The sequence below is a fragment of the Apis mellifera genome, linkage group LG10 (genome assembly GCF_003254395.2).
Source record: "Apis mellifera strain DH4 linkage group LG10, Amel_HAv3.1, whole genome shotgun sequence".
Lineage (NCBI taxonomy): Eukaryota > Metazoa > Arthropoda > Insecta > Hymenoptera > Apidae > Apis > Apis mellifera.
The window spans coordinates 2,888,832-2,911,380 of NC_037647.1; the positions used below are offsets into that span (position 1 = coordinate 2,888,832).

The 22,549-nt window shown below is 43.3% G+C and overlaps 1 protein-coding gene and 2 long non-coding RNA genes across 4 annotated transcripts in view; 2 read left to right on the forward strand and 1 right to left on the reverse strand.

Moving 5' to 3' along the window:
* Nucleotides 1-4,666, reverse strand: part of LOC107965072 — a 37,569-nt gene extending 32,903 nt beyond the window's left edge. For both annotated transcript variants that reach the window (XM_016914448.2, XM_016914449.2), the window contains exon 1: nt 4,459-4,666. In XM_016914448.2, coding sequence (XP_016769937.1) covers nt 4,459-4,652 — 194 coding nt within the window. In that variant the 5' untranslated portion in view covers nt 4,653-4,666. The remainder of the gene's footprint in view (nt 1-4,458) is intronic.
* A 67-nt stretch (nt 4,667-4,733) lies between these two features.
* Nucleotides 4,734-9,561, forward strand: LOC113219057. The gene is made up of 3 exons (XR_003305508.1): nt 4,734-4,823; nt 5,497-5,542; nt 5,637-9,561. It is a non-coding gene; the product is annotated as an uncharacterized LOC113219057 (long non-coding RNA).
* A 3,511-nt stretch (nt 9,562-13,072) lies between these two features.
* On the forward strand, nt 13,073-20,408 carry LOC107965073. The gene is made up of 2 exons (XR_001704528.2): nt 13,073-15,670; nt 19,966-20,408. It is a non-coding gene; the product is annotated as an uncharacterized LOC107965073 (long non-coding RNA).
* Nucleotides 20,409-22,549: the final 2,141 nt, after the last annotated feature.

Below are 22,549 nucleotides of genomic sequence, written 5' to 3' on the forward strand. Positions count from 1 at the left end.
AAAGAGACAAAAGAAATTACATATATTATTCTAAGTTTCCAAGTCTGATCCGGACGAGTCATATTCCACTTCGAGCCGACCGCGTTTAAATCTCCACAATGTGGATATTTAGAAATAAACTCGATTCAATGGCTTATAATTCAGCCGCCCTAAAAGCAATTCGTAATAAAATCCATAACTCGCGACACGCGGCTTATAATTATCATGACAAACGACCGTTTTATAGCAAAGCTCGGGTTAACAATTTCTACGGGCCGCCTACAGGATTCTTTATGACGGGCAGTCGGTAAGGGTGTTAACTGCACGTCTTGTGAATCGAAGGAGTGTGTCCGTGTCTCTTCTACGTCTGATCGGAAACGGTCGTGGATGGGAGAAAGAGAGGGATAGAGCGATCGAGAGAGAGAGAGAGAGGGAGGGATGGATCGTACAGTAACAACGTCTTTGTCAGCCGTTCGAGCATTCTTCGTGAGCCCGACAATTACATTCCACGCATCGCTTTGAGCTGTGCCCAGCCCGCCGCCGTATTCTGCCCGGCCACACATCGACACGATTTGCTCCTGGAAAATTTCAATACGCTTTACAAGGTGGCGGACAGTCGCTACCGAGATCAAAGGGATCGTGGACGTATTTCGCGTTTCGCTCGTATCACGCCGCTGTCAGGGAATTTGCCCTTCGCTCGCCTTTGATTCCACAAAAGAAATTTCGTGCTGGGCTTGTTGTCGACGGCGACGCTTCTGCTTATACAATCTCCTCTTTCTCCCTCCCTCATCCAAGGGAGGAGAGGGAAAATTGGCGAAACGCGATGGAATTACGCGTCCACTCGGAATCGTTTCCTCGCCGATGTGACGTCTCATTTCGTTTTGAGAATTAGAGGAGATCACGTTGGAAATTTACGGGAAACGTTCTTCGCACGAATGTTTATAGAGGAAGATGAGTTGCTGCTCTATTAATTTTCATACGCTTTACGTTAAAAGCAGAACGGAATAATTAGTCGATTCGAAGGAAATGTTAAGAATAAATATGTATGGCATCGATTATCATTACGGATAATCAAACGAGAGCAATTGCACCCCAAGACCCGCGCATTATACAATCAACCCAATCCTAATCATGCTCGTTCTCCATGCTCAACGAACTCCGCATGGAGCCACTCTTCGATCTTCTCGTACTGATAACCGAACTGATCACGCCTGAAGAATTTCCTCGTGCACATCTACTCCCCCGAAAGATCGAATACGAGAATATCTAATCTCTCGCGAGAATTTCTCACAAGTCTCGAGAAATCGGGCTGACCAACCGCATACGTGCACTCGCCGACCCGACTACGTGATAACAACACGAGGTCGTTGCACCATTGTTTACATGTATAATGTTATTGTTGCTGTATCTCTCGCATGCCCGTCCGCTGTAATGGAACAATAATGTGTTTATTCGTCTCGAACACGTGGACAATCCACACATTTACACGTCTGCCGGGTACGATCGGCTCGAATCAATGCGCAAAGAAATTCAATGTCGCGCAATTTTTATCCGAAGTGGGAAAATATATATTGTTATTCAACGGGGATTATCGCGGTGGTTTGAATTCTGTGAAGAGAAAGAAAGATGATTCAGCCTCGTCACGCTATTTATCTCGTCGTAAACGTATGTAACGAGCACAAAGAGTATTAAGCAACGGTTGTGAATCGTCGAGCATTTTTCCACGAGATTTCTTCTTTTTTCTCTCTCTCTCTCTCTTCTCTTTTTCTTCCTCGTCGAATCGTCATCGATGCCTGGCTTGAATAAAGATAAATCGTCAATCACGCTTTTTCTTATTTTGCATTATTCTTCGAGTAACGGGTCTTCCCGGATCGAACGATACCGGCGGGAACACGTTTGGGGATAATGGCACGTAGCAAAGTTCGAGTTAGACAGTTTAAAATAGTTGGAGCCATGGTGTGCTTAGGCGACTTTATCGCCTGATGAATTATAGAAAGCCGCGAGAGCTTTCACGCAAATTTTGTACGCGTATCGGTGAAATATGCGATTCGAAATTCGAATGGGTTTGTTATTTAATTTCTTTGCAAACGCAATATGAGACTCGCGATGAGACGAAATATCTCGTGTGCTTAATCTTCGATATATTTACGATCGGATTTTGTTTCATATCGTTTCGCTGATTTTTAAATTATAAAAATTTCGAATTGTAATTAACGTTACGTTCCTTCGACGTATTATAATTCTTCGTACCTCAAAGTAAATATTTTTTCTTTACATCAATCGTGCAATATTCCATTTTTATGAAGCTAACATCGAACACATCTTTATGAAATGTATCTGCGTTAATACGCAAGAAAAATGCTTCAAAAATTTTCGCAATCCTTTCAACGGATGTATTCGGGAAAGTCTGGGAATTGGAGTGCAAATCCTGCTTTAATCCTCATAGGAAAGATCGCAATGGAAACGCCGTCTAAAATCGTTTCAACGTTTAATCCAATCCAACTTTCAATCCATTCCCACCGTGTCATATTAATAGTGCAACAACTATCGCATGGCGAGAGTTGTGCCACCCACTCGTTTCCGGAATTACACCGCGGAAGTGTTAATTATCATTGAAACGGGCGGCGAATTCATCCCAACGATTATGCTCCCCCGTAAAATTCGCGTAACGCCGACCCATTTCCGCAAGAAGCCACGCTTTTCGAGAGAAAATTACGGGCCCGTATTTATTTGCGTTATTCGGGTGGCACAAATAAATACGTCGCCCATTTAGCAGCATCGGGCGAACGATGCTTATTCGCGCAAATAAACGCCTCTATTATTAGTATTCTAACATGATGTCTCTGATTCGAAGCGTCGAATGGCTCGCGAGCGAACGATATCTCGCGGCGACCGCCGCTTTTTCGCATAATGCTTCGTTTCCTTCCATTTTCCTCTCCCTCCTTTTTTATATTTCGCCCGTTGATTCAGCCGGGAGTCTCTTCTTCCCCGGCCTCTTTCTTCGCGCCCTTTTTTCGTTTCCTCCACCCCCGGTTTTTTGTACACATCCACTCGTTGGCTCGAGCCTTCTCCAGAGGGAGAGAGAAGGATGGATGTATAGGGTGTCCCAGGACGGATGATGTAAACGGACAGGGGATGATTCTGATATGCAGAATATATGATTCCAAAAAATATGTCGGAAAGAAGGGAATAAAGCTTTTTTGGTTTGGTCTCGAGAACATTGAGAATGATGGTATCATAAATAAACCGGAGGAACGTTACATCATTTTTCTTATTCCTCTCGGAAATAATGATTAAAATTTTTGCTCATTTCAGCACGCGAGCATCCAGATACGAAGAATTAAACAAACAAATCCATTTGCAAATCCGGATAACAAAAATATTACCATTCTTTAAACCCGTTTTTTGCATCCGTTGTCCTGGGACACGGTGTACAGAAGAAAGAGGGAAATAGAAAGGCGAGAAAGAAAAGAAAGAAAGAACGGTTAAGAGATTTTGGACGAGTGCATCGGGGAAGGTGTGAGTAGAAAGGGGTAGAGAATGAGACGAGGAGAGGGGTTGCTACGACATTGGTCGCAACCTGTCTGCTCACAGTCTGAGAGAGAGAGTCTGTGGTGGTGGTGGTGGTGGTGGCGCGCAACGGGGGGTGACCAGAGGGTGGAGAGAGGCGGTGTGGAAGTCGGGGGACTCCCGTCTAGACTAACCCCCGATTCACCCCCAAGCAGACAAGCCAACCAAACTGTTCGAGTGAACTGCTCCGCTCCTACTGCTCCCGTACACCCCCTTAAAAAGTTAAAATACTCTGTCCTCGCGCCTCCCCCGCCCGACCTGTCCCCAACCTGTCTCCCTCTGCACCCACATCCCCCTCTCACCTAACTCTCGACTCCTCCAGATTTTATTATTACCATTTCTAGTAGCCACCTTCTTTCCTCCACGCCTTTCTTTCATTCTCCTCGCTGCTTCTTCGCCTCCCTTCGTCGCCTCGTCGTCTTCAGGGGGGGAGTTGCAGTAGCGGCGGTCGTTTAAATTGTTTCCGTAGGAAATACACCGCATCTGTTCTCTATCTGCCACCCACCCCCTTCCCTGACGCCATCGGGGGGGAATCTCCCATTCACCGATACGAGGGGAGAGAAAAGATTTCGCGACTGGAAAACTGCTCGACTCCTCCGCTTCGTGAAACAGCAGCAACGTGTTTGGAGGAGGGATGGTTCGCGAAAGGGAGGAGAGGAGTAATTGCGCGCTTGTCAAACCGAGAGATATAATCCCTCCCCCACGCTCCGGGATCATCGAGATGATTAATCGACGAAGGGCGATCGAGCGTTGTCCATTGGCGCGGCCACGCTCGTTGACGGTCGACAATCGAGTTACACGCGAACATCATCGAGATGGAATCCCCGATGTATGGACGTATGTAAGAGGGGGAGGAAAGGGGAGAAGGACGACGTACACACATACACACATATATATATATATATCTACCTGGAGTAGTATAGCCGGCGAAGGACGACGATGGAATCGGTGGATCGTGCTCGTTTTAAAGACTGCTTGCCCACTTTTGTACTTGGCCGCGCGTTGCGGTGATCGTTGTGTGCAGCTGTGGGAGGGGTAAGGGCGAAGAGAGGAGGGTCGGTCGGGCTGCGTGCAGCCATGGAGCGGAGACCGCGGCGTTGCATTTAAACGACGATAAGTCTCGAAGCTTTGAAGACACCGGTCGGATGGGATATAAGAGGGGCAAGGGGGGGGTTCAACGACCCGTTGACAGCCAGACAGGCGGACGCAGGCCAGACCAGTGTGCATCACCCCGGCCGAACGAGAGAAAAAGAAGGACAGCGGAACCACTGATGGTAGGAGCAAAACGGGGGAGGAGGAGGAGGAGGAGGAGGAGGAGGAAGAAGAGGAGGAGGAGGGAACGAGTATATCGCCGTTATTATCGCCATCGACTTTTATCGCCAGACGATAACTCTCGACTCCTGGCGGTTACCTAGCTGCTCTGACGATGCTTTTTTCTCATTCTCCTTTTTCTTCTTCTCTCTGCCCTCTGCTGCGCGCTTCCCTACCCCTTTCCTTCTCCCTTCTTCTTCGCCTCTCTCACCCCCTGTGTCCTCTCTCCTCATCGTGGTTAACGCGGGAGAACGATCCGGCGACTGGTCCAGCAGCGGCAAATGCCCTTTGACGGCTTATCGCTCTCTCTTCTCCTTCTCCTCTCCCCCTTCCGTGATAATCGCGTAATTCTTTCCGATTTTTCTTTCCTCTTCTCCTTTTTTTCTTCCTTCCTTTCGTTTTCTTCGCCCACTTTTTCGTTATCTCGATCCCCCCTTGATCCCGCCATTTCTCTTTTTTCTCTCGTAGAAATCGTCCAATCACTTTTGATCAAAGAGTATGTATATATTTGAAAAGAAAAAGGATAATTCGGAATTGAAATCGAACTCCGTATAAAGATATAAGATCGATTATAAATATTACATTATATTGACTCATAAAAAGATCATTTTATTAACGTACGATTATAATTTTTAGTTGCAGAATTTGCATCGCATCGCATTAATCTACACAAAATACAACGGTATGATTGCAGGATAATAAAAGGGAAGATTGTTGTATATAAAAAATCTTGAAAGAATTTCCACTTCTAGAATTAACGCGTTTTTTTTTTTCAGGAGCAATCGAGGAAACTACGCATAAATCCAATGATAAGAGTCGATCATTTAATTATCGGCCACGATCGATGGACAATCGCCGCGATTTAATGTGATTTGAGACGGGATCTGGATGTCTTCGTGCCGGTGATCTGTCGGCAGAATGCGGAATTTTGCAATCAGCGGGAAGAATTGTAAGGAGGGGGCATGTGTGACGGGCAGGCGACGGCGTTGAACCGATAAAGATGAAGGATGAAGCCCTTTCCGAGCGATTTGATCGGATTCCGTGTTTGATCGCCGATAATCCAATTTGCCCTCGACGCCCGGCGAGCTTTCGTATACGATACGAGAGGGGGGGAGGGGGGCATGTATTTTTCAACGAGCGTGCACCGTCTGCTTCGTACAGTTGAATAGATGCCCCCTGTCAGACGTGGAGCCGTTCAATTTTCTGGAATCATGCATATATATCCCGTCGCGTCGCGGAGACAGCCGCCTAGATCGAGGGAGGAAAAAGGTATTCTTGCATCGTGAAACGGTTTTTTTCCCCCACCCCCCCCCCTCCTCCTCCTGGGTCAAAAGGGAAATCGACGAGTCGCAGGATGGTATCGAACGTTTTCTGGATCCGATTGCAACCTTCTTCATAGGATGTCTCGATTTCATCTTGGGCCCCATACTCGATAAAGAAGAAACGTAGCATATATATGTAAGTAGGTTGTAAAATCGTTTGAATTATTGGGATTTATATTAGAGTTATATACGTTGAGAGATTAAAATTAGCCCATCTTGGTTAAAGTTACTTCTATCTAAATCAAAAAGTAATTTTCTAAATGTTCTAAAAAGGTATTTAATTAAATTCGTATAGTAACTCTGTTAGTATAAAATTAACCAGAAAATTGCATTTCTAATTATAATAAATTCTAATTATGAAATCGATAAGGTGAAAGAAAAATCGGTAACGATTCCGAGACTGTAATTCGTGTAGCCAACTCGTGAAGAGGATCATTCAACAGGTGTACCGGTGATGCGCGAGAAATTGCGGAAAGGAAAAAGCGCGATGGGTACAAAGAGTGACGCGTTATTTGTCCGCGCGAAGTCGCGACGCTTGGAAAGAGCTGGCTGCAAACATTTCAGTTATTAACAGATAACAACGGTGCACGTATACGAGAAAGGGAAGAAACGAACGAGAAAAATCAATTCGTGTCGAGATACGTACATTGGGTAAAATTTTAGAATCAATTTTCTAATTATGTTAAATTTTTAATTTATTTATTAATTTGAGAATAATGGTACGAATATTAATTTTACTGATTTTAGTTTACGAGTAAATCGTGTAGATAATTAATAAATGTGTTAATTTGCTTGATAAAGCAATATATTAAATGAAATATTTGTTCCAATGTTAATATTATAATATTTTTAATTTCGACGTACTATAATTCTCAAATCCATAGATCTGTGGATTCTATTGCCTTGCATCATTTCTAAAACACATTACCTCATCCGTGCTGCATCAATGACACGTTCTCTTCTAAAAGAGAAAATTGTGCAATTTTGAATATTATTAAAAGATACGTAAGAAGAGATGAAGCATAGCTAAAACAAATCATCGTATACGTGATCCATCTACGTGATATATATATATATATATGTACAATTAATCGAAAAGAAGGAAATTCAAATTTTTTTCGACCAGATATGGAACACGTGGCACCCGATTCCAAAGGCCGATCGTTCGATGCCGGTCGCGTATAAATTTCATCCGGCCGTTTAATTGAATATTTAAGCGAGAGGCCCCGGCTGATTTCGCATAATCGACAAGTTCATTGACTTCGAAAGAACAACTTCGAGAGGCAGTATACGCGCGGCGTCTGGGTTCGTCGCCAACTGTATATTCCCTTTCGCGGTCTCGTCGTTAGACCGATCGGCCGATCGCTCTTTTCAGCTCCCCCTTTTTCCAGTTTCGGCCGCCCTCTCCTCCTCGTTTCTCTTTTTTCGGCCTGTGGTGTGGCGTGGCTTGGTAACTGGTGGCAGCATCACCAGCCATCACCCTGCGTATTCGTATACAAGGCCTGTTGTCCTCATGTTCCACGCATGAAGTAACGAAGCGATACGACGTTGTGCGTGACGTTTGCGATCAGTGGTTCGGGAACGGCAGGTGTAACTGTAAAAAACAGCCGCAAAAATTCAGGCTGCTCGAAAAGAGAGAAGCCCTTGCCCGGAGCCTCCACTTTCTCATCCAGTTTCACCGTCCGCTCTGCCTCTCTTTCCCACTCCCTTTTCCCCTTTGACCATCCCTTCTACGCCCTTGGCTGCCTTCTGGTATTTGATGGAATAATAACAGGACGAGCGGGGAAGATTCGTGATGGGCCGGGGCCTCGTTTCCAATGCGGTATGACGCGGTCGAACGACTGGAGCTGCTGGATAAACGACAGGTTGGACAGGAAAAAGAAACTTTGTGAAACGGCCCTCCCCGCTCTTCGGGCCCGTTTCTCGAATTATTCAAAGTTTTGAGAATTAACTTTCCACTTTCGAATGATTTGTTGAATCAGATAGATAGTTCGAGGAATCGAATCTCAGTATTTAATTTGCAAGGGATATTATTCTTCTTAAACTTGCTGGAAAACGGTATTTTATATTTTATTCGCAATATATATTTCGCTTTGTATAGCTTTTCCAAAATCACGACACCGCGTAATTGCATTACGTTTGATTCAGAATCGTTCGAGCGCGTGAATTCTTTTTCGAATCGAGCCAACCACGAGGAATGTTCTGCTCCATCAATCAGCCTCGTTCCTAGCCCGACTGTGTCTCGTACATTGTCCAGAGAGACCCACCACTCCGTGGCTATCCACGCTCTTGCGATCGTGTTTCTACAAAACGCGCCGTCTTGTCTGAGAACGCAGGGCCGGTGCAGCCTTGATCGTCGCGCGCGAGAGGAATACGCTTAAAGATCCTTCTCCACCTGGACGAGCGTCCGGGACATTAATTCTATAAGAACGTTGGGAAACATCGAAAGGATATTCAGGCTAGAACGTATGTTGTAGACTCCTCGTAGATAGATAGAGAGTGGAAATTGAATTCATTGTGAATGGAGAAATGTTTGATGTCTGTGCGCGATTGATGAATTAGTCGATTATTCATTGCACGATGGAGATGAGTGGATTCGTTGATCCATTTGAAATCATGGTCAATGAGATATTCCTCAAGAATTGATACGTTTTAATTGTCGTATTAAAATAAAATTAGATTAATTTCACGTAATTTTAATTTTTGTTTACGTCGTATTTCTGCAACTTTTTATATTTTTGATATCAATTTTTTTTTTTGGAATACAAATTGGATCTCATCGTGAAATTTTTATTCATTGCACGATGGAGATGAGTGGATTCGTTGATCCATTTGAAATCGTGGTCAATGAGATATTCCTCAAGAATTGATACGTTTTAATTGTCGTATTAAAATAAAATTAGATTAATTTCACGTAATTTTAATTTTTGTTTACGTTGTATTTCTGCAACTTTTTATATTTTTGATATCAATTTTCTTTTTTTTTTTTGGAGTACGAATTGGATCTCGTCGTGAAATTTTGAAGAGTTATTTCCAAGAGGATGAAAAAGCAGGATTATATGTTTTATAATCTTTTAAAATCTCTTTCCCTCAGAAAAACATGCAGACATTCCCAAGATACATACGGTCACGTCCGGAACGTTGGGTGGTCATGCACACTTCTTGCACCCTAATCTCAAACGACTCATCCTTCCATGCATGTCTAACATTCGATACTCATTGCCAGTCATTTGCTATAAACATTCACACCATGCGTTACTATCCTCTACGGTTACTTTAAGACTTGGTAATTCAAATAGAGTACGGTATTATGGCGTAAATTTTATAGCCTTTTGAACAATTGTTAAAAGGTTTTTTGAATAGCGATCGAAAGGATAGATTTCTTTATTGCTTCAAATCTTTCATTTAATATAAAAATGATAAATATTTACAACATTTTAATAATTTCAAACTGAAATATTCGTACGAAAGAAGAAAAACTCGTCTCTCTATCATCTTTATCCTTCGTTTCTATTAAACGATCTAAAGAATATTTTGAAAGATATTTTAATTAAATCTCCTAAGCAACGGAAAAATGAAAATCGACAGAATTTTCATTATTCGCTTTATTAAATATGATTTCTCTCTTTCTCTCTATCCTCCCTCAAAGGAGGTGCAAGAGGAGCGAAATGGGAAGAAGCGAGAAGGAAAAAAAAGAGGGGGGGAAAAAGTGAGCAAAGAAGGCGAAAAATAAGAAGAGAAGGGAGAAGAAAGAAAGGAAGAATAAGAAAAAAGGAAAAGAGAAAAATGCAAGGAGCAAAGGGGTCAGGCAACGCAAGAAAAGAGACGAGAGAGAGAGAGAGAGAGAGAGCGGGCTCGAAGAAAAGAGAAGAGGGAGAGAGAGGAGGCAGAGCAACGGGCTTGGAAAATGAGAGACGAGACATGCCGGTGAATGGCAATGGCCTGGAGTGTACCAGAAGAGTGAACCAGAAGAAGGAGAAAAGCAGAGAGGGGAGGAAGAGAGGCGAGGAAGGGAGAAAGGGAAAGAGAGTGAGAGAAGGAGAAGGAAAGAGAGCAGGCCTGTGCAGCAGGCCATCACAATATGTTCTGGTTGCTTCGGTCTGTCCGTTCGTTCCTGTGCACGTCCGTACGTCTGTCCGTTGTCTGCCCTGGCACTCCAACCGAGTGCATAGCCGTCTGGCCCCGGTGGAGGGTCTCTGACCGATTATCACTTGGTCTTTATACTCTTTGAGGTTCTTTTAAACGTCTCTCCGTTCTTCTACTCCACCTCCTTTTACTACGTCCGTTCCTTCTCATCGCGCCTCGCATCTCCGCGGTCTTTCTACCTCCCCTGCCTCCACCACCCTTTTCTTCTTCTCCTCCTTCTTTGTCCTCATTTTTTTTTCCTTTTTTTTTTTTTTGTTTTTTTTTCCCTCCACACGAAACTCTCCTTACCCCCGTTCGGCCCCTCTATCTCACGATCCGACGACCAGCGCTTATACTTTTCTTATCCTCCTCTTGTACTCTTCGCCGAGCAGTTTCGTGGAAATTATTTTCGTTCATCTTTATCAATGGTCCTGTAATCCTTCTTTGTCCTTATTTCCGCTCCTCGTTTTCCTAGTTTTCTTAGGAAACTTTTTTTTAGATTCCTTTGCGATTCCGATAACGAGGTTTTTAATTTCTCTTCAAGGATTCTCTGATTTCTTCTTTTTTTCTCTCAATTTTTCATCTTGATTGTCTTTGTGGAAATTAATTTTTTGTTTATATCAATCCTGTTTCTGTTTTAGCAAAATTCCATTTCATACAGATTCGCGAAAAAAATATTCTGTAGGTTTTGATAACGGGAACAGATACGGTTTAATCTATACCCGATGAAAATATCGACGCTTCGTTAGTTCCGAATCCAACTCGTCTCATAAAGATATAAGAGGATTACAGAGGAAAAGGATTAAAGTGAAAAACAACGCGAAACGAATGGTACCATGGTCGTTTATCAGAATTCGTCTTGCACTTTATGGTTTCGTTAAATTCTATTCTTTCGCGAAATCGCGGAGCGAAACAATTCGTTGTTTAAACTTTTAAACTTTTAAACTTTTCGCTGATATTGAAATGTAGAGTGACATTTAGGATTATCTCGATGCTTACTCTCTTTACTCTATATACGTTTACTTTTATCTTGTTATCTCTTCTCATATTACTTTTTTAACAAACAAAAATTTGTGTGGATATATTTTATTATTCTCGAAATATATTTCTCGACGAATGTATAGCAATATATTAAAATTTAGATCATAAATTTTCAATCAAATTCATAAATTAATTATTCTACTAATTAACTATTCTCGAAATGAATATGTATCGGATAGATGCACAATTTTCAAATAAAAATATCAATTATTAACCATATCTTTTTTTTTTTTAGGTACGAAATTTCAATCGCAACGGTAGAGAATATATCGTAAATTAAATATTCAACAAATCATCTATTCCCATTTTACAGTCTGTCGGACGGACAGACATCGCGCCATTAACGATACTAAAAGCCCGATATCATCGCTCGCATGCGAAATAAAAATACCGATGCACGTGTGTATCCTGGTTAAAGGGTTAACCATGAAATCTCGATTGCAACAGAGCCGAGGCACGGTGATTCAACTTGTCTGGCCGCGTAAGTGACGGGCAAAAGGTCGGCGGAGGTTGATAGTAACGGTAAACGGGGTGCTCCTCGGTGTGCCTTTCTTTAAATAGCATAGTTCTCGAGTGACCGTCCCGGTTCCACGAACCCGGTGTCCGGTTCCAAGTATGTCCGTGGAATGCTGCTGTCCAAGCGTCTCGTAAAACTCGCATTTTTACATTTTCGTCCCTTCTCTCTTTCTCTCTCTCCCTCTCCCTTTCTTCTTTCTCCCTTCTCCACTCGCGAAACCTCGTATCTCAATGCACCTATCGGCCTACACGTTTCGCCTTTCGCCGACGAGAGATTCGTTCTCGGTTCGACGTTCCCTCCTCTGGGCCAGTGACTACACACCATCGTGTGCGTTCGACCGATCCTCTTTCTTATGCCGGTGTTCTGTTTATGACACGGGCCGAGATCGAAGACCCCTTATCTCTAAGGCCGGAGATAAGGTTTATTCCGCAACGACGACGGTAGGCAAATGGCACGGGATGAGTCCGCTCGCGTTGATGACCGAGAAACTCGTCTCGTTGCGATTTAGACGGAGGAATATACGGAGGATATTCCGAGGCTCGTTGGGTATGGTAATGTGGAGGCAAGCGGGGTATTAACTCGATTAAATCTTAACGATGTTGTGGTATTTATGGAATGGCCGGTGGTCAGAAAGATCGGGTAACGAGGCAGAGACCAAGAGAACTGTTGGAGAACCCAACAGTTTTGGGGGCTCAATTGGGATTAATCCTGAATCAGGATATAAATATATTTTTTTGCTTCCACGAGTAATCTGCAATCTCGGACATTATTCTTTTTTTTTTTATCGTTTCAGTTGCTCTTTTCATTTATTTAGAATTGTTGTCCAGTTTAAAGTGTTTAAACCGGCCAAAATAAAATAAAAATCTGTTCAAAGGGATTTAGAAATTAAATTTTGATCTCTGATCGAAACTGTCCATGGAGGATTAATTTTATTGCCCGCGTGTTTTTTTTATTTTCGTTTTGATATGAAGCATCAAACAAGTACTATCTCAATAATTTGGCAAACTGACTTTTAGTGATTTAAATCATTTTTTTTTTTTTAATAAAAAAAAAGATATGATATATACTTTTCGAGATCATGAAGTTATAACTTTATGATTACGAAATTAAATGAATGATATATTTACAATAAAAAAAAAATAACAATAGATATTCGAAATTTCAATATTAATTTTATTTTGACTATGCATTATAGTGTTATTATTATAAAGAAATTAAATATAATTAATTTCGAATTACTTAAAAATACGAAATCTTTTCAGTCAAATTTGATTCCATTCGTATCTTTTCATCTTCTGATTTTCCGATTTTCTCTTATAGATCGATACATGAATTATATTGTCCAACGTTCGTCTTATTTCGTACATCCCCGTTAAAGTAAAAATGGGTCCACGAAGCGGTGTATCATGAAATCGTTAAGCGTCGAATTATTAAGATCGGTTGATTCTGGCGGTGAACTCGACATCTCTGACGTCCTCCTTTCTAAATAAGGAACAGCATCGATACTATCACCTACCCTAAGAAATAGAAAGGGTGAACGAGAAACCAGTTTTCGTCACAGAGACAAAAGCTTAAGAAATGGATATCGTGCTTGCCGTTCCACAATTAAACTTTTTGATAAATTATTATCACTGACCCAATGCACATCGATTCCTCGCCTACGATCAATACCTCGTCTTCGTTCAATCTTCATTCATTTATTACTCATTCCCCCCCTTTTTTTTAAAATCATGACTTAAAAACAGCAAGAAAGATAAAAATTACTGTTCTAACAAAAAGTTAGTCGAAATGTGAAATGTAAACGTTTCATATTTAAAAAAATACGACTGAATCAATCTCTCCATCTAACACTGTAATGTTAACTTCGAATTTGGAAGAAAAATAGAACAGAAAAATTGCAAGTAAGCAAGCTTATACACTTATATACTTTCTCAAAATTTGTATTTGAATTCGTATTCAAATACAAATGAATATAATTGTGTATTTGTAATTGGAATTGCAAATTTCCAACAGCGGAATATCATTATTGCTGACTGAATATTCCCCTCCCACGACATTCTTTCCTTTTTTATTTTCCTGAAATGTCATATTTACATTTTCTCTGTAAGCAATTCGATTTAGGAGTAAATATTGGTGCACCGTATCGAGATTCGGTTGTACGACCGGCATGTGTCCCGCGTTACGTCTGCTGCGCGTGCTTGAGACCGAAAGGGTGACTCAACGGAACGTGCCGGGTGTGATGTGCCAAATATGCATAGGTTCGTCTGTATTGGAGAATCTCGGATTCTGTTCTCCGATTGTCTACGGGGAGGGAGGGAGGGAGGGAGGACATTGCGGGTGCGTGCCACGGATCGCGTGGCTATTACACTATCAATAGGGTTCGCGTTAGGTGCACGTGGTTTTATACTGCAACAACCGATCGTGTTCCCTTATTCGCCTCTCTCGACACCTCGCAATCACAATTTTTTCGATATTTTTTTCAAAAGGAGTTTTAACAGTTTTTAATGGGATTGTTAGGAGAAATTATTATGTTACTCTCGGGTAATGTTAATGGACACGAGTTTCACTTCTAATTTTATCGTTCATTTATCATGACAGTCACGCAGTTAAACAGCTAATCTATTGAATACAATAGTTCATGAAATCCTCGAGTAATGGATTAGCCAGATATATGTATAGAAAGGTAATTTAATCGGCGAGTATAGCATCTATTCTTGCCACTCATTCAATAATGAAATTTCAACGAGGCCTTTAACGAGTTTGAGATTATATTTGGAAATAACACGCGTCGGATTCAAGCATACCTATTACGATCGTGTCATGTGACAGGGTGTTCCCCAGTGGAGTGAATTTTTCCAAACAAAATCAGTTTTTAATTAATGCCAGTCGAGACCAAAGAAGGTGTAGAGACGGAACACGGATTTGTACGATTTGAGTGGCGAATCGAATCGGGTCATCGGGTTGACTTGGGCCGGCGATTGGCCAAGAAACCAGACAGATTTTCGCGACAGCACTCGTTGACTATGACTGTGACGGCGACTGCTGCGACGACAGCAACTGTGACGATAGTGGTGGTGGCGGTGACGGTGGTGGAGCCGACGGCGACGGTGGAGGCGGCGGCGGTGGCAGCCACGACGGCTGTAGCGGTGACAGTGGCGATGGCGGCGAGATAGAGAATCGAAGGAGACAGGAACAGTGATGAAAGAAAGAGAGAGAGAGAGAGAGAGAGAGAGAGGGTGTTACACACGGAAGAAGGGGTTTAGAGAATCGCGAGATGGAAGAAGAGAAAGAGAAGCGAGTAAGAGAGTAAGGTAGTACACAGAGGTGTGGGATGAACGCGAGACGCGGTAGAAACTCGAGGGACGGAAAGGGGCGAAAAGCGACGAGCGCCGCCGAGACGAGACGAGGCGCGACGAGGAAAGACGATGAAGGCCGACGGGGGTCGCACACCGCGGCGCTGAACGCAGTGCCATCCGATAGGCAGCACCGCTTGCTCCACGGATCTTCGGCTCGTTCGCTTCGAGCTTCGGTCGTTCGTTGTACGATCCACGCTCGATTCCGCTTCCTTTCTTTTTCGTTCGTTCTTGGCGTGGCTGCCGTGGCGTCCATGCCGAGAAAGGAAAAGCCAGCATCGACACGCTACACACGGTGGAAAACACGGAGCCGCCGCGAAGACGCGTGCACTGGTCGTGTGTGTCGTTGCCGCGCGTAGTTTTACGTGTACTGCGTATACGTCTGATCGTGCTCGTGAACAGAGGTGCCCCCTCCCCTCATCCCGAACGGCGAACGCGTGGTGGTCAACACGGTGCGTGTGCTTGTCTCCTTTCTTTTTCTCTCGCACGTTTAGTCTCTTTTTTTACTTTACATCCTTTCGCTTCTTTTCATCTTTTTCGTCTAACAGAATTCACTTTGCGCACGTTGTGTTGTTGTTGTTGTTGTTGGTGATCATTGTTGTTGTTGTAGTTGTTGTTATTGTCGTCTTCTTTTTCATCGATTTGCATTCACATTTTTGTTTCCCCTTTTTTTCTTATTTATATTTTCGTTTGTTTTTTTCCTCTCAACGATACTCTTAATCGTTCACTGTGCCGTGTGATTCCATCTAACCACGTTTCTCACGAGTGTGAGCGACAACGTGCGCGATAGAATTTTCTGCGAGGGGATACACGAGTTTTCATCGTGTACGCAAAAGGTACCCATTCTCGGAACGCAAGAGAGACCCAGCATGGCCGCCTAGCACAAGACGAGTCAGAGTTCCTTGCCGGTGTCCACACTACAACGGCAGTATGCTCTCTGTCTCCTTCCCTCTCTTCATCCCTTTCGCTCTCCGTTTCTGTCCGCCTTCTCCCGCCATGTATTCAAAGAGTACTCACTCGTGCTCTGTCTTCTTTACTCCCATATATACGCATACAGATGCATCACAATCCGTCTTCGTTTTTGCACAATGTTGTTGCTCTCGTTGCGTCGCTTTCTCGCTTTCTGTTCCATGCTTTTCCCTCGCAGTTCGTTCCTACATCTATCTTATTCGCTTCTTCTCTTCTTCGTTTCGTATACACGCTTTACGGATTCGTCTTTCTCTCTTTCTCGTGTCTGTCCGTTTTCTCTTTCACTCCCTTTCTCTCCCAGTTTCTGCATCTCTCTTTCGTTCTTGTCCCCTGATCGCGCCTTTCATTCGAAAATAGAACGTCAGCACGCGTGCCGCGCACATTTTTCCTCATGAAAACACCGAATTCCCACTCGCTGACACGCGCGCGCGACACAGACCAAGCGAGCACTCGTGCTGTATTCTAACCTCACTTTCCGTGAAAAAATTCTGCGGATTGATCGATATTGATTTCATTAACAGACGTGTAAACCAACGTCTTTAACTTATTGTTGTTATTATTCAATTGAATATATATATAAATAAAGAAACTTTTATTAACTTTTTATTAACCATATCACTTAATATCATATACACAGCATGCGTTTTTTCTTTTCCAGCCAATCATAATTTACGATTGTGTCTAATAGAGGCGCTATTTACCGTGCCGGCAAAATTTTTCTGCGTCTTTAGATGGCGTTTCAGTTGCTCTTGGGAAGCCATATACAAAGTGTCTGTATCGGTAGTTTTCGATCAAATTGCGAAGTGTCAAATGCATCAGAACCGATGAAATATTTTTATTGTGACAACAAGACGTAATAGTAGAGTCAGTTAATCGTTCGTTTATCGTCTATCGGCTTTGTTACGATCAGACGGAGTCAGACGATATTCTGGCGGGAGACTCGTAAAAATAGTGTCTTCGTCGTTTCCTCCCTTCGACTCCGTGACTATAATTAGCGGGATTCGCGTTTTCTACGTAAACAAATATTCATCGGTTGTGTTGTGTCAGCCACTTTTCTCGTTGTTCGTGATTTCCTGTTCGATAAAGTGCATTGAATAAACATCGCGAAACACGACTATCCGGCCAGTCACCGATGTCATGGCTAAAGTCGACGACTATCGATGCTACATGAGTTTTGCATTAGGAGAGTGTGGACAGTAGAAACAGACCACTCTGCCTGTTCTCGACCACCATCCCTTTTCCTCCTTCGTGATTCTATGTTGGCGTATTCTAGGAGACGATGCCTGTAGCGGAGAAGTGGACTGAACTATTCATGTCCGACGACCGTTCATAAAAATAGGATTTTAGCGATTTCTCTCCCTACGATGCTGCGCTTAATGGAACCTCTAACGTGCTTGGTAAATAAATTTTGCGGACATTCTTTCGTGGATATCTCTTTCAATCGATATTTAACCGTTAATATATTGATACGCGATTCCGCGCATTTTGGACGCCATGATTAAAAGACCAGTCACGTGATCCGTGAAATTTATCCTCCGTTATATGCACCCGGCTTTGAAAAATTATAAATTTATCTGAAATTTAATACATTGTGCATATTTGCATATTTGCAATAATTATTTATTATTTCAATAAACGCAAACTTATCTCTTAAGAATTAAACGATCGTATATTCCTTTAACCTATACATTATTCTGCATTCCACACGTTCCCTCGTTCAAAATACGTAGAATAATACATATACGTATGCTCGCAATCGTATGATATATCGTGATCGTATAACTTTCCACGAGATCGCGTCCAGAGCGATATATCGTCTCGATCGAACCTCGTTATCGAGTCATCTTATCTCTTATCGAGATATCAATCGTTATTATTATTTTTTTTTTTTTTTTTTTATCAGCGACATCATGAATATTGATTACAGTTTATCTCGATCGTTCCCGCCTATGCAGCTGGAATAATTATTTCTCGCTCGATGATTACGTGCGTTTACTGCCAAGGGGTACGAATATTCCCGTATAAAGAGCTATAGGGAGTTCACCGATGCTCGACGTAAATAATAAATCTACGCGATACGAGGTCGACTCGACGAAGGATCACTCGAAATCTCAAGTGTGCGTTCCGCGGGGCAACATTTTCATTTTTATGCTGTATGCGTGCGTGCGTATAGAAACGCATGTTGCAGAAAAAAGTAAAGGACGCGTTTCACGTGTGTGTTGGATATCGGTTCATTACATTGTATTATATTGTCAGCACGCGCGTGCACGATGGAGACAAAAGAGGGACGAAAAGGGGAGGGGAGGGAACGAGGGTAGAGAACATAGAACGAAACGAATCATTCGAGATACGTTCGTGAACTATTTCCTCGGGGCTCGTATTTTAGGAAGTTGTAGGAAGCATGAGTCCATAGACCAGAATAAGACAGTGCATGGTGCACGGGGCTGTTCCTCTTTATCTCGTGGCCCATCTCCTCTTGTTTATAATTGGATACGTTTGATATCCGTTGTGCATTCGATGCCTTTATTGCAGTGATTTTATTTTCACCGTGTTATGTTTAGGAATCGGTTTAAGCGTATCGGTGTATGCATCTGATTTTTCTTTGATTTCCTAACTAAAAATGTTTAATGTAAATAATATAATGTAAAGATGATTTTTCAATTATTTTTTATTCGGCTAGTTGAAGTAAAATTATTGTTATATTTTGTTATAAATAAATTATATAAATATTATTCTTTATTATTCTTTTGTTACTCGAAAAACAGGATTAAGATTGAGATAGGATTTTATATAGAAATGATAATGGCATATCATCCATTGATATCTTTGGAATCAATATTTAATTTTTTAATTTCTTGTAATTTATCCCAATATATCATTTAGATCGAAATTCAATTGTTCTTTTATATCGAACGCATATATGATATTGAGCCTTTGATAATTATATTTATATCGCATTGTAGATGAAGAAAGGCATATCAATAGCTTTCTGAATTTCCTAATTGTTCGAATTCATTTCACGCCTTTTTGTTTCTTCTTATCGCAAAATCCACACATTCGTTTTTAATTCGTTTTTAATTATCATTGGTATAGTTATATCCATTGACATAGTTAATCTTCAATAGATGATATTTCTTTTTCATCATCAATAATAACGTAACGTTTGAAAAAATGATTTATATCAAAATCTATTTTATTTATAAAAATTAAATTCTACTTGATTGACTTTATTATCCCTTATCAGACACGAGCGTTTCACAGATAATTTGCAGCTCGTCGTTTCTCTTGGAATAAATAGTAACGTATATTTACATTACTTGATACGACAGTACACGTTCTTTGCATAAAAACTTTTATTTTAACAATTTCCATTGCAATTGGTTAAATTAAGCAATTGGTTAAGCAAACATGGTTAAATTAAAGCGGACATTATTACAAAACGAGAAGACAAACGTCCCTACATCCAATCATACAAATTCACCTACATATATATACTTAATTTTGTCAATTTTCCAACATGATAAGATGGAAATATCGCATCATATCGCGAGTGACACATGTTCGATAAAAGTTATATCAAACATTACATCAAACAATTGGAATAGAACAATCTATCAACTTATTTATTATCATCGTATCATCACATTATTAATCCTCCGCGAATCGAGTATATTATTTTTGTAAAAATAAAAAACTTCGGGAAAAATTCCCTATAATCCTTTCCTCGTAAATTAATTAAACGAATTAAAAATAACCTTTCTACGATTATTTGTTACAGATAGATCGTAATCCTTGCTCGAGGCCGATAAACGCTTGACGAAGAGATTCGCAGAAGCGCGGCGAAGCGGGAACACCAGAGGATGCGAGCAGCGGAGGCGCGTGTACTCGCGGATGCTCGCCCGGCGATCGTTCCTGGCAACGATCGGCACGGCTCGCGATGATGGCGGAGCGCGGTCGCGTAGCAGCGATATCGTGGTTCGAGTACGCGCGACGCGGATACCTCGGTAGAAACGTTCGACACACGACGGGATAAATGCGAGACCGAAATCTCGTGGGTGGACCAGTTGTCGCGGCGACGAAGAAGAGGAAGAAGAAAAAGAGGCAGCTGGAATCGGGTCGATACGAACGGAGCCCGATCTGCTGGTGGTGGTTAAGGGCGAGAGCAGGTGTCGTGGAAAGGGGGGACGATAACGGGACGAGGTTGGATGTAGATCAGGAAGAGGAAGAGGAAGAGGCGGAGGAGAGGAATCTTGGCGTGGGTAGAGGAAAGAGGAAGGGGGGAGAGGGTTCGAAGAGAGTCGGTGGAATCTCGAGGGTTCGTCGTCGTCGTCGTCGTCGTCGTCATCGTGGTAGTGGTGGTGGTCTTTATCATCATCATCATCATCATCATCATCATCATCATCGACAAGATCGGCCTACAACCAGCTGGACTGGACGGCCTCGAGAGTTTTCGCTGTAAGGCCGGGGGTTGTGGGGGTCACCACGGGGGCGGGGGTGGGTTTGCCCCTGCTTCTTCTCGTCGTCGCTGTCCTTGGCAATCAAACGTGCACGACGACGGCCGCGCCGGTGGTGTCCGATCCGCACGTGTCCCTCGACGCTACGCCTCCTCGTCTTCCGCCTCGATCAACCTTCGACCGTTCATCGTCATCATCGTCGTCGTCATCGTCGTCGTCATCGTCTTCATCGTCTTTACTCTCGTCCTCCTTTTCGTCTTCCTTTCGAAGAGCTACCCGCCGATTTTCCAACCTCCACCCGGAAAATCCACCGCACGATCGTTCCCCGAAGGGAGAATTGGATTATCGCGAGCAACTACCTTCCCCATCGGAAGACGGCCTGGATAGGAGTCGGTTGCTCTCTCCCTGGGAACAAACGACAATCGATCCATCCATCGGAACAACGGATTCTTCTTCGCCTGCATCGGCAAGAGGAGGAGGAGGAGGAGGAAGAGGAGGAGGAGGAGGTCTGGCTCACGAGAGGACCAAGTCGAGACGGCGGCAGGTTGTCGCTGCAAGGTTGCTCGATGATCGAGGATCAACTACTCTAAGCCTCGTTCAACCGTACTGGCTGCCGACGAGATTCCCTCGTCCCCGTTACGCGGAACGATCTTCGAGCCTCGTCGATAGGATCAAACAGGAGCGTAGCCACGGTGGTGGTACCGTTTCGTTACCTGGAACAACTGTCGGTGGTGGTGGTGACTCGACGTCGTCGAGTCTCGAGGACTCGAGCGTCGGCGAGAATTACCGGGACGAGAATTACTCGACAACCACGGCGACTACAAAGACTACGACGACGACGACGAAGAGGAGAAGGGTGAGCACGGTACCCGTCCCTTGGACTACAGCTCCGTATTATCCGTATTTGATTCATCGAACTGTGCCGTGGGACGAGGAAGGTGAGAATTCGGATAGATCCGCGGGAAGACGCGACACGACGAAGGCGAAAGACGAGGAAGGGGCCAGGTTTGTGTTCGGGGGGGGCGGCGGGGGTGGTGGTGAGGTAAAAGGTGGTGGTGGTGGTGTCGTCGAGTGGACCACAAAAGTCGCCAGGCCGATGTCAGCGTGGTCGTATCCCGAAGATGAGGAGTCGGGAGCTGGAAGCGTAAGGACACGCCCGAGCCCGGAAGAGGCGGCGAGCGAGGACGAGGAGGGCGAGGAACAGGTCAAGGTCACGGTGTCGCACCCCAAAGGCTCGTCGTCCACGGCTAGGACTACGTTGCCAACCGCGACGACGACGACGACGACGACGACGACGACGACGACGACGCAGTTGCCACCGCCGAGTCAAGATACCTCTATGGAAGCACGTGAGTACTACCGTCAAATGTAATACTCCTTTTATGCTTTTTCTGTCTCGTTTCGACCACCAGGGAGACTCTATCGGATGCTCTCGTTCGGTCGGGAGGTGGTACACGCGAGCCACGTGTCTCTTCCGTTGCTTCTTTTGCCGTGCCTCTCCCCACGGATCTGTTTACAGGAACCGGAGCTCGGCGCAGGACACTTGGCCAGGTTATTTTTAACTATTCCAATCGCGCGCCCACTCTGTCCTCTTCCTTTTTACGCCCTTTTTGCACCTTTAAGACGCGATGCCTCCGACTGGTAGGATCGTAGGATTGATCCTTTCACTCGATAAAAAGAATTTTCTTTCGATCTTCCCTTCTTTAAGAGAAGATCGATGATCAGATTAATTATTTCTTTTCTGATAGATTTACACGAGATGATCGTCAAATAATAGAATTTGACTTAATTATGATTGGAAAAATTTACTTGCCAGAATAACTATAGGGAAATAGTTCGTAGAGACTCGAATGATTCGCGAGCATCGAAGAACGTTCGCGGAAGGAAGAAAGAATTCGACGGTATAAA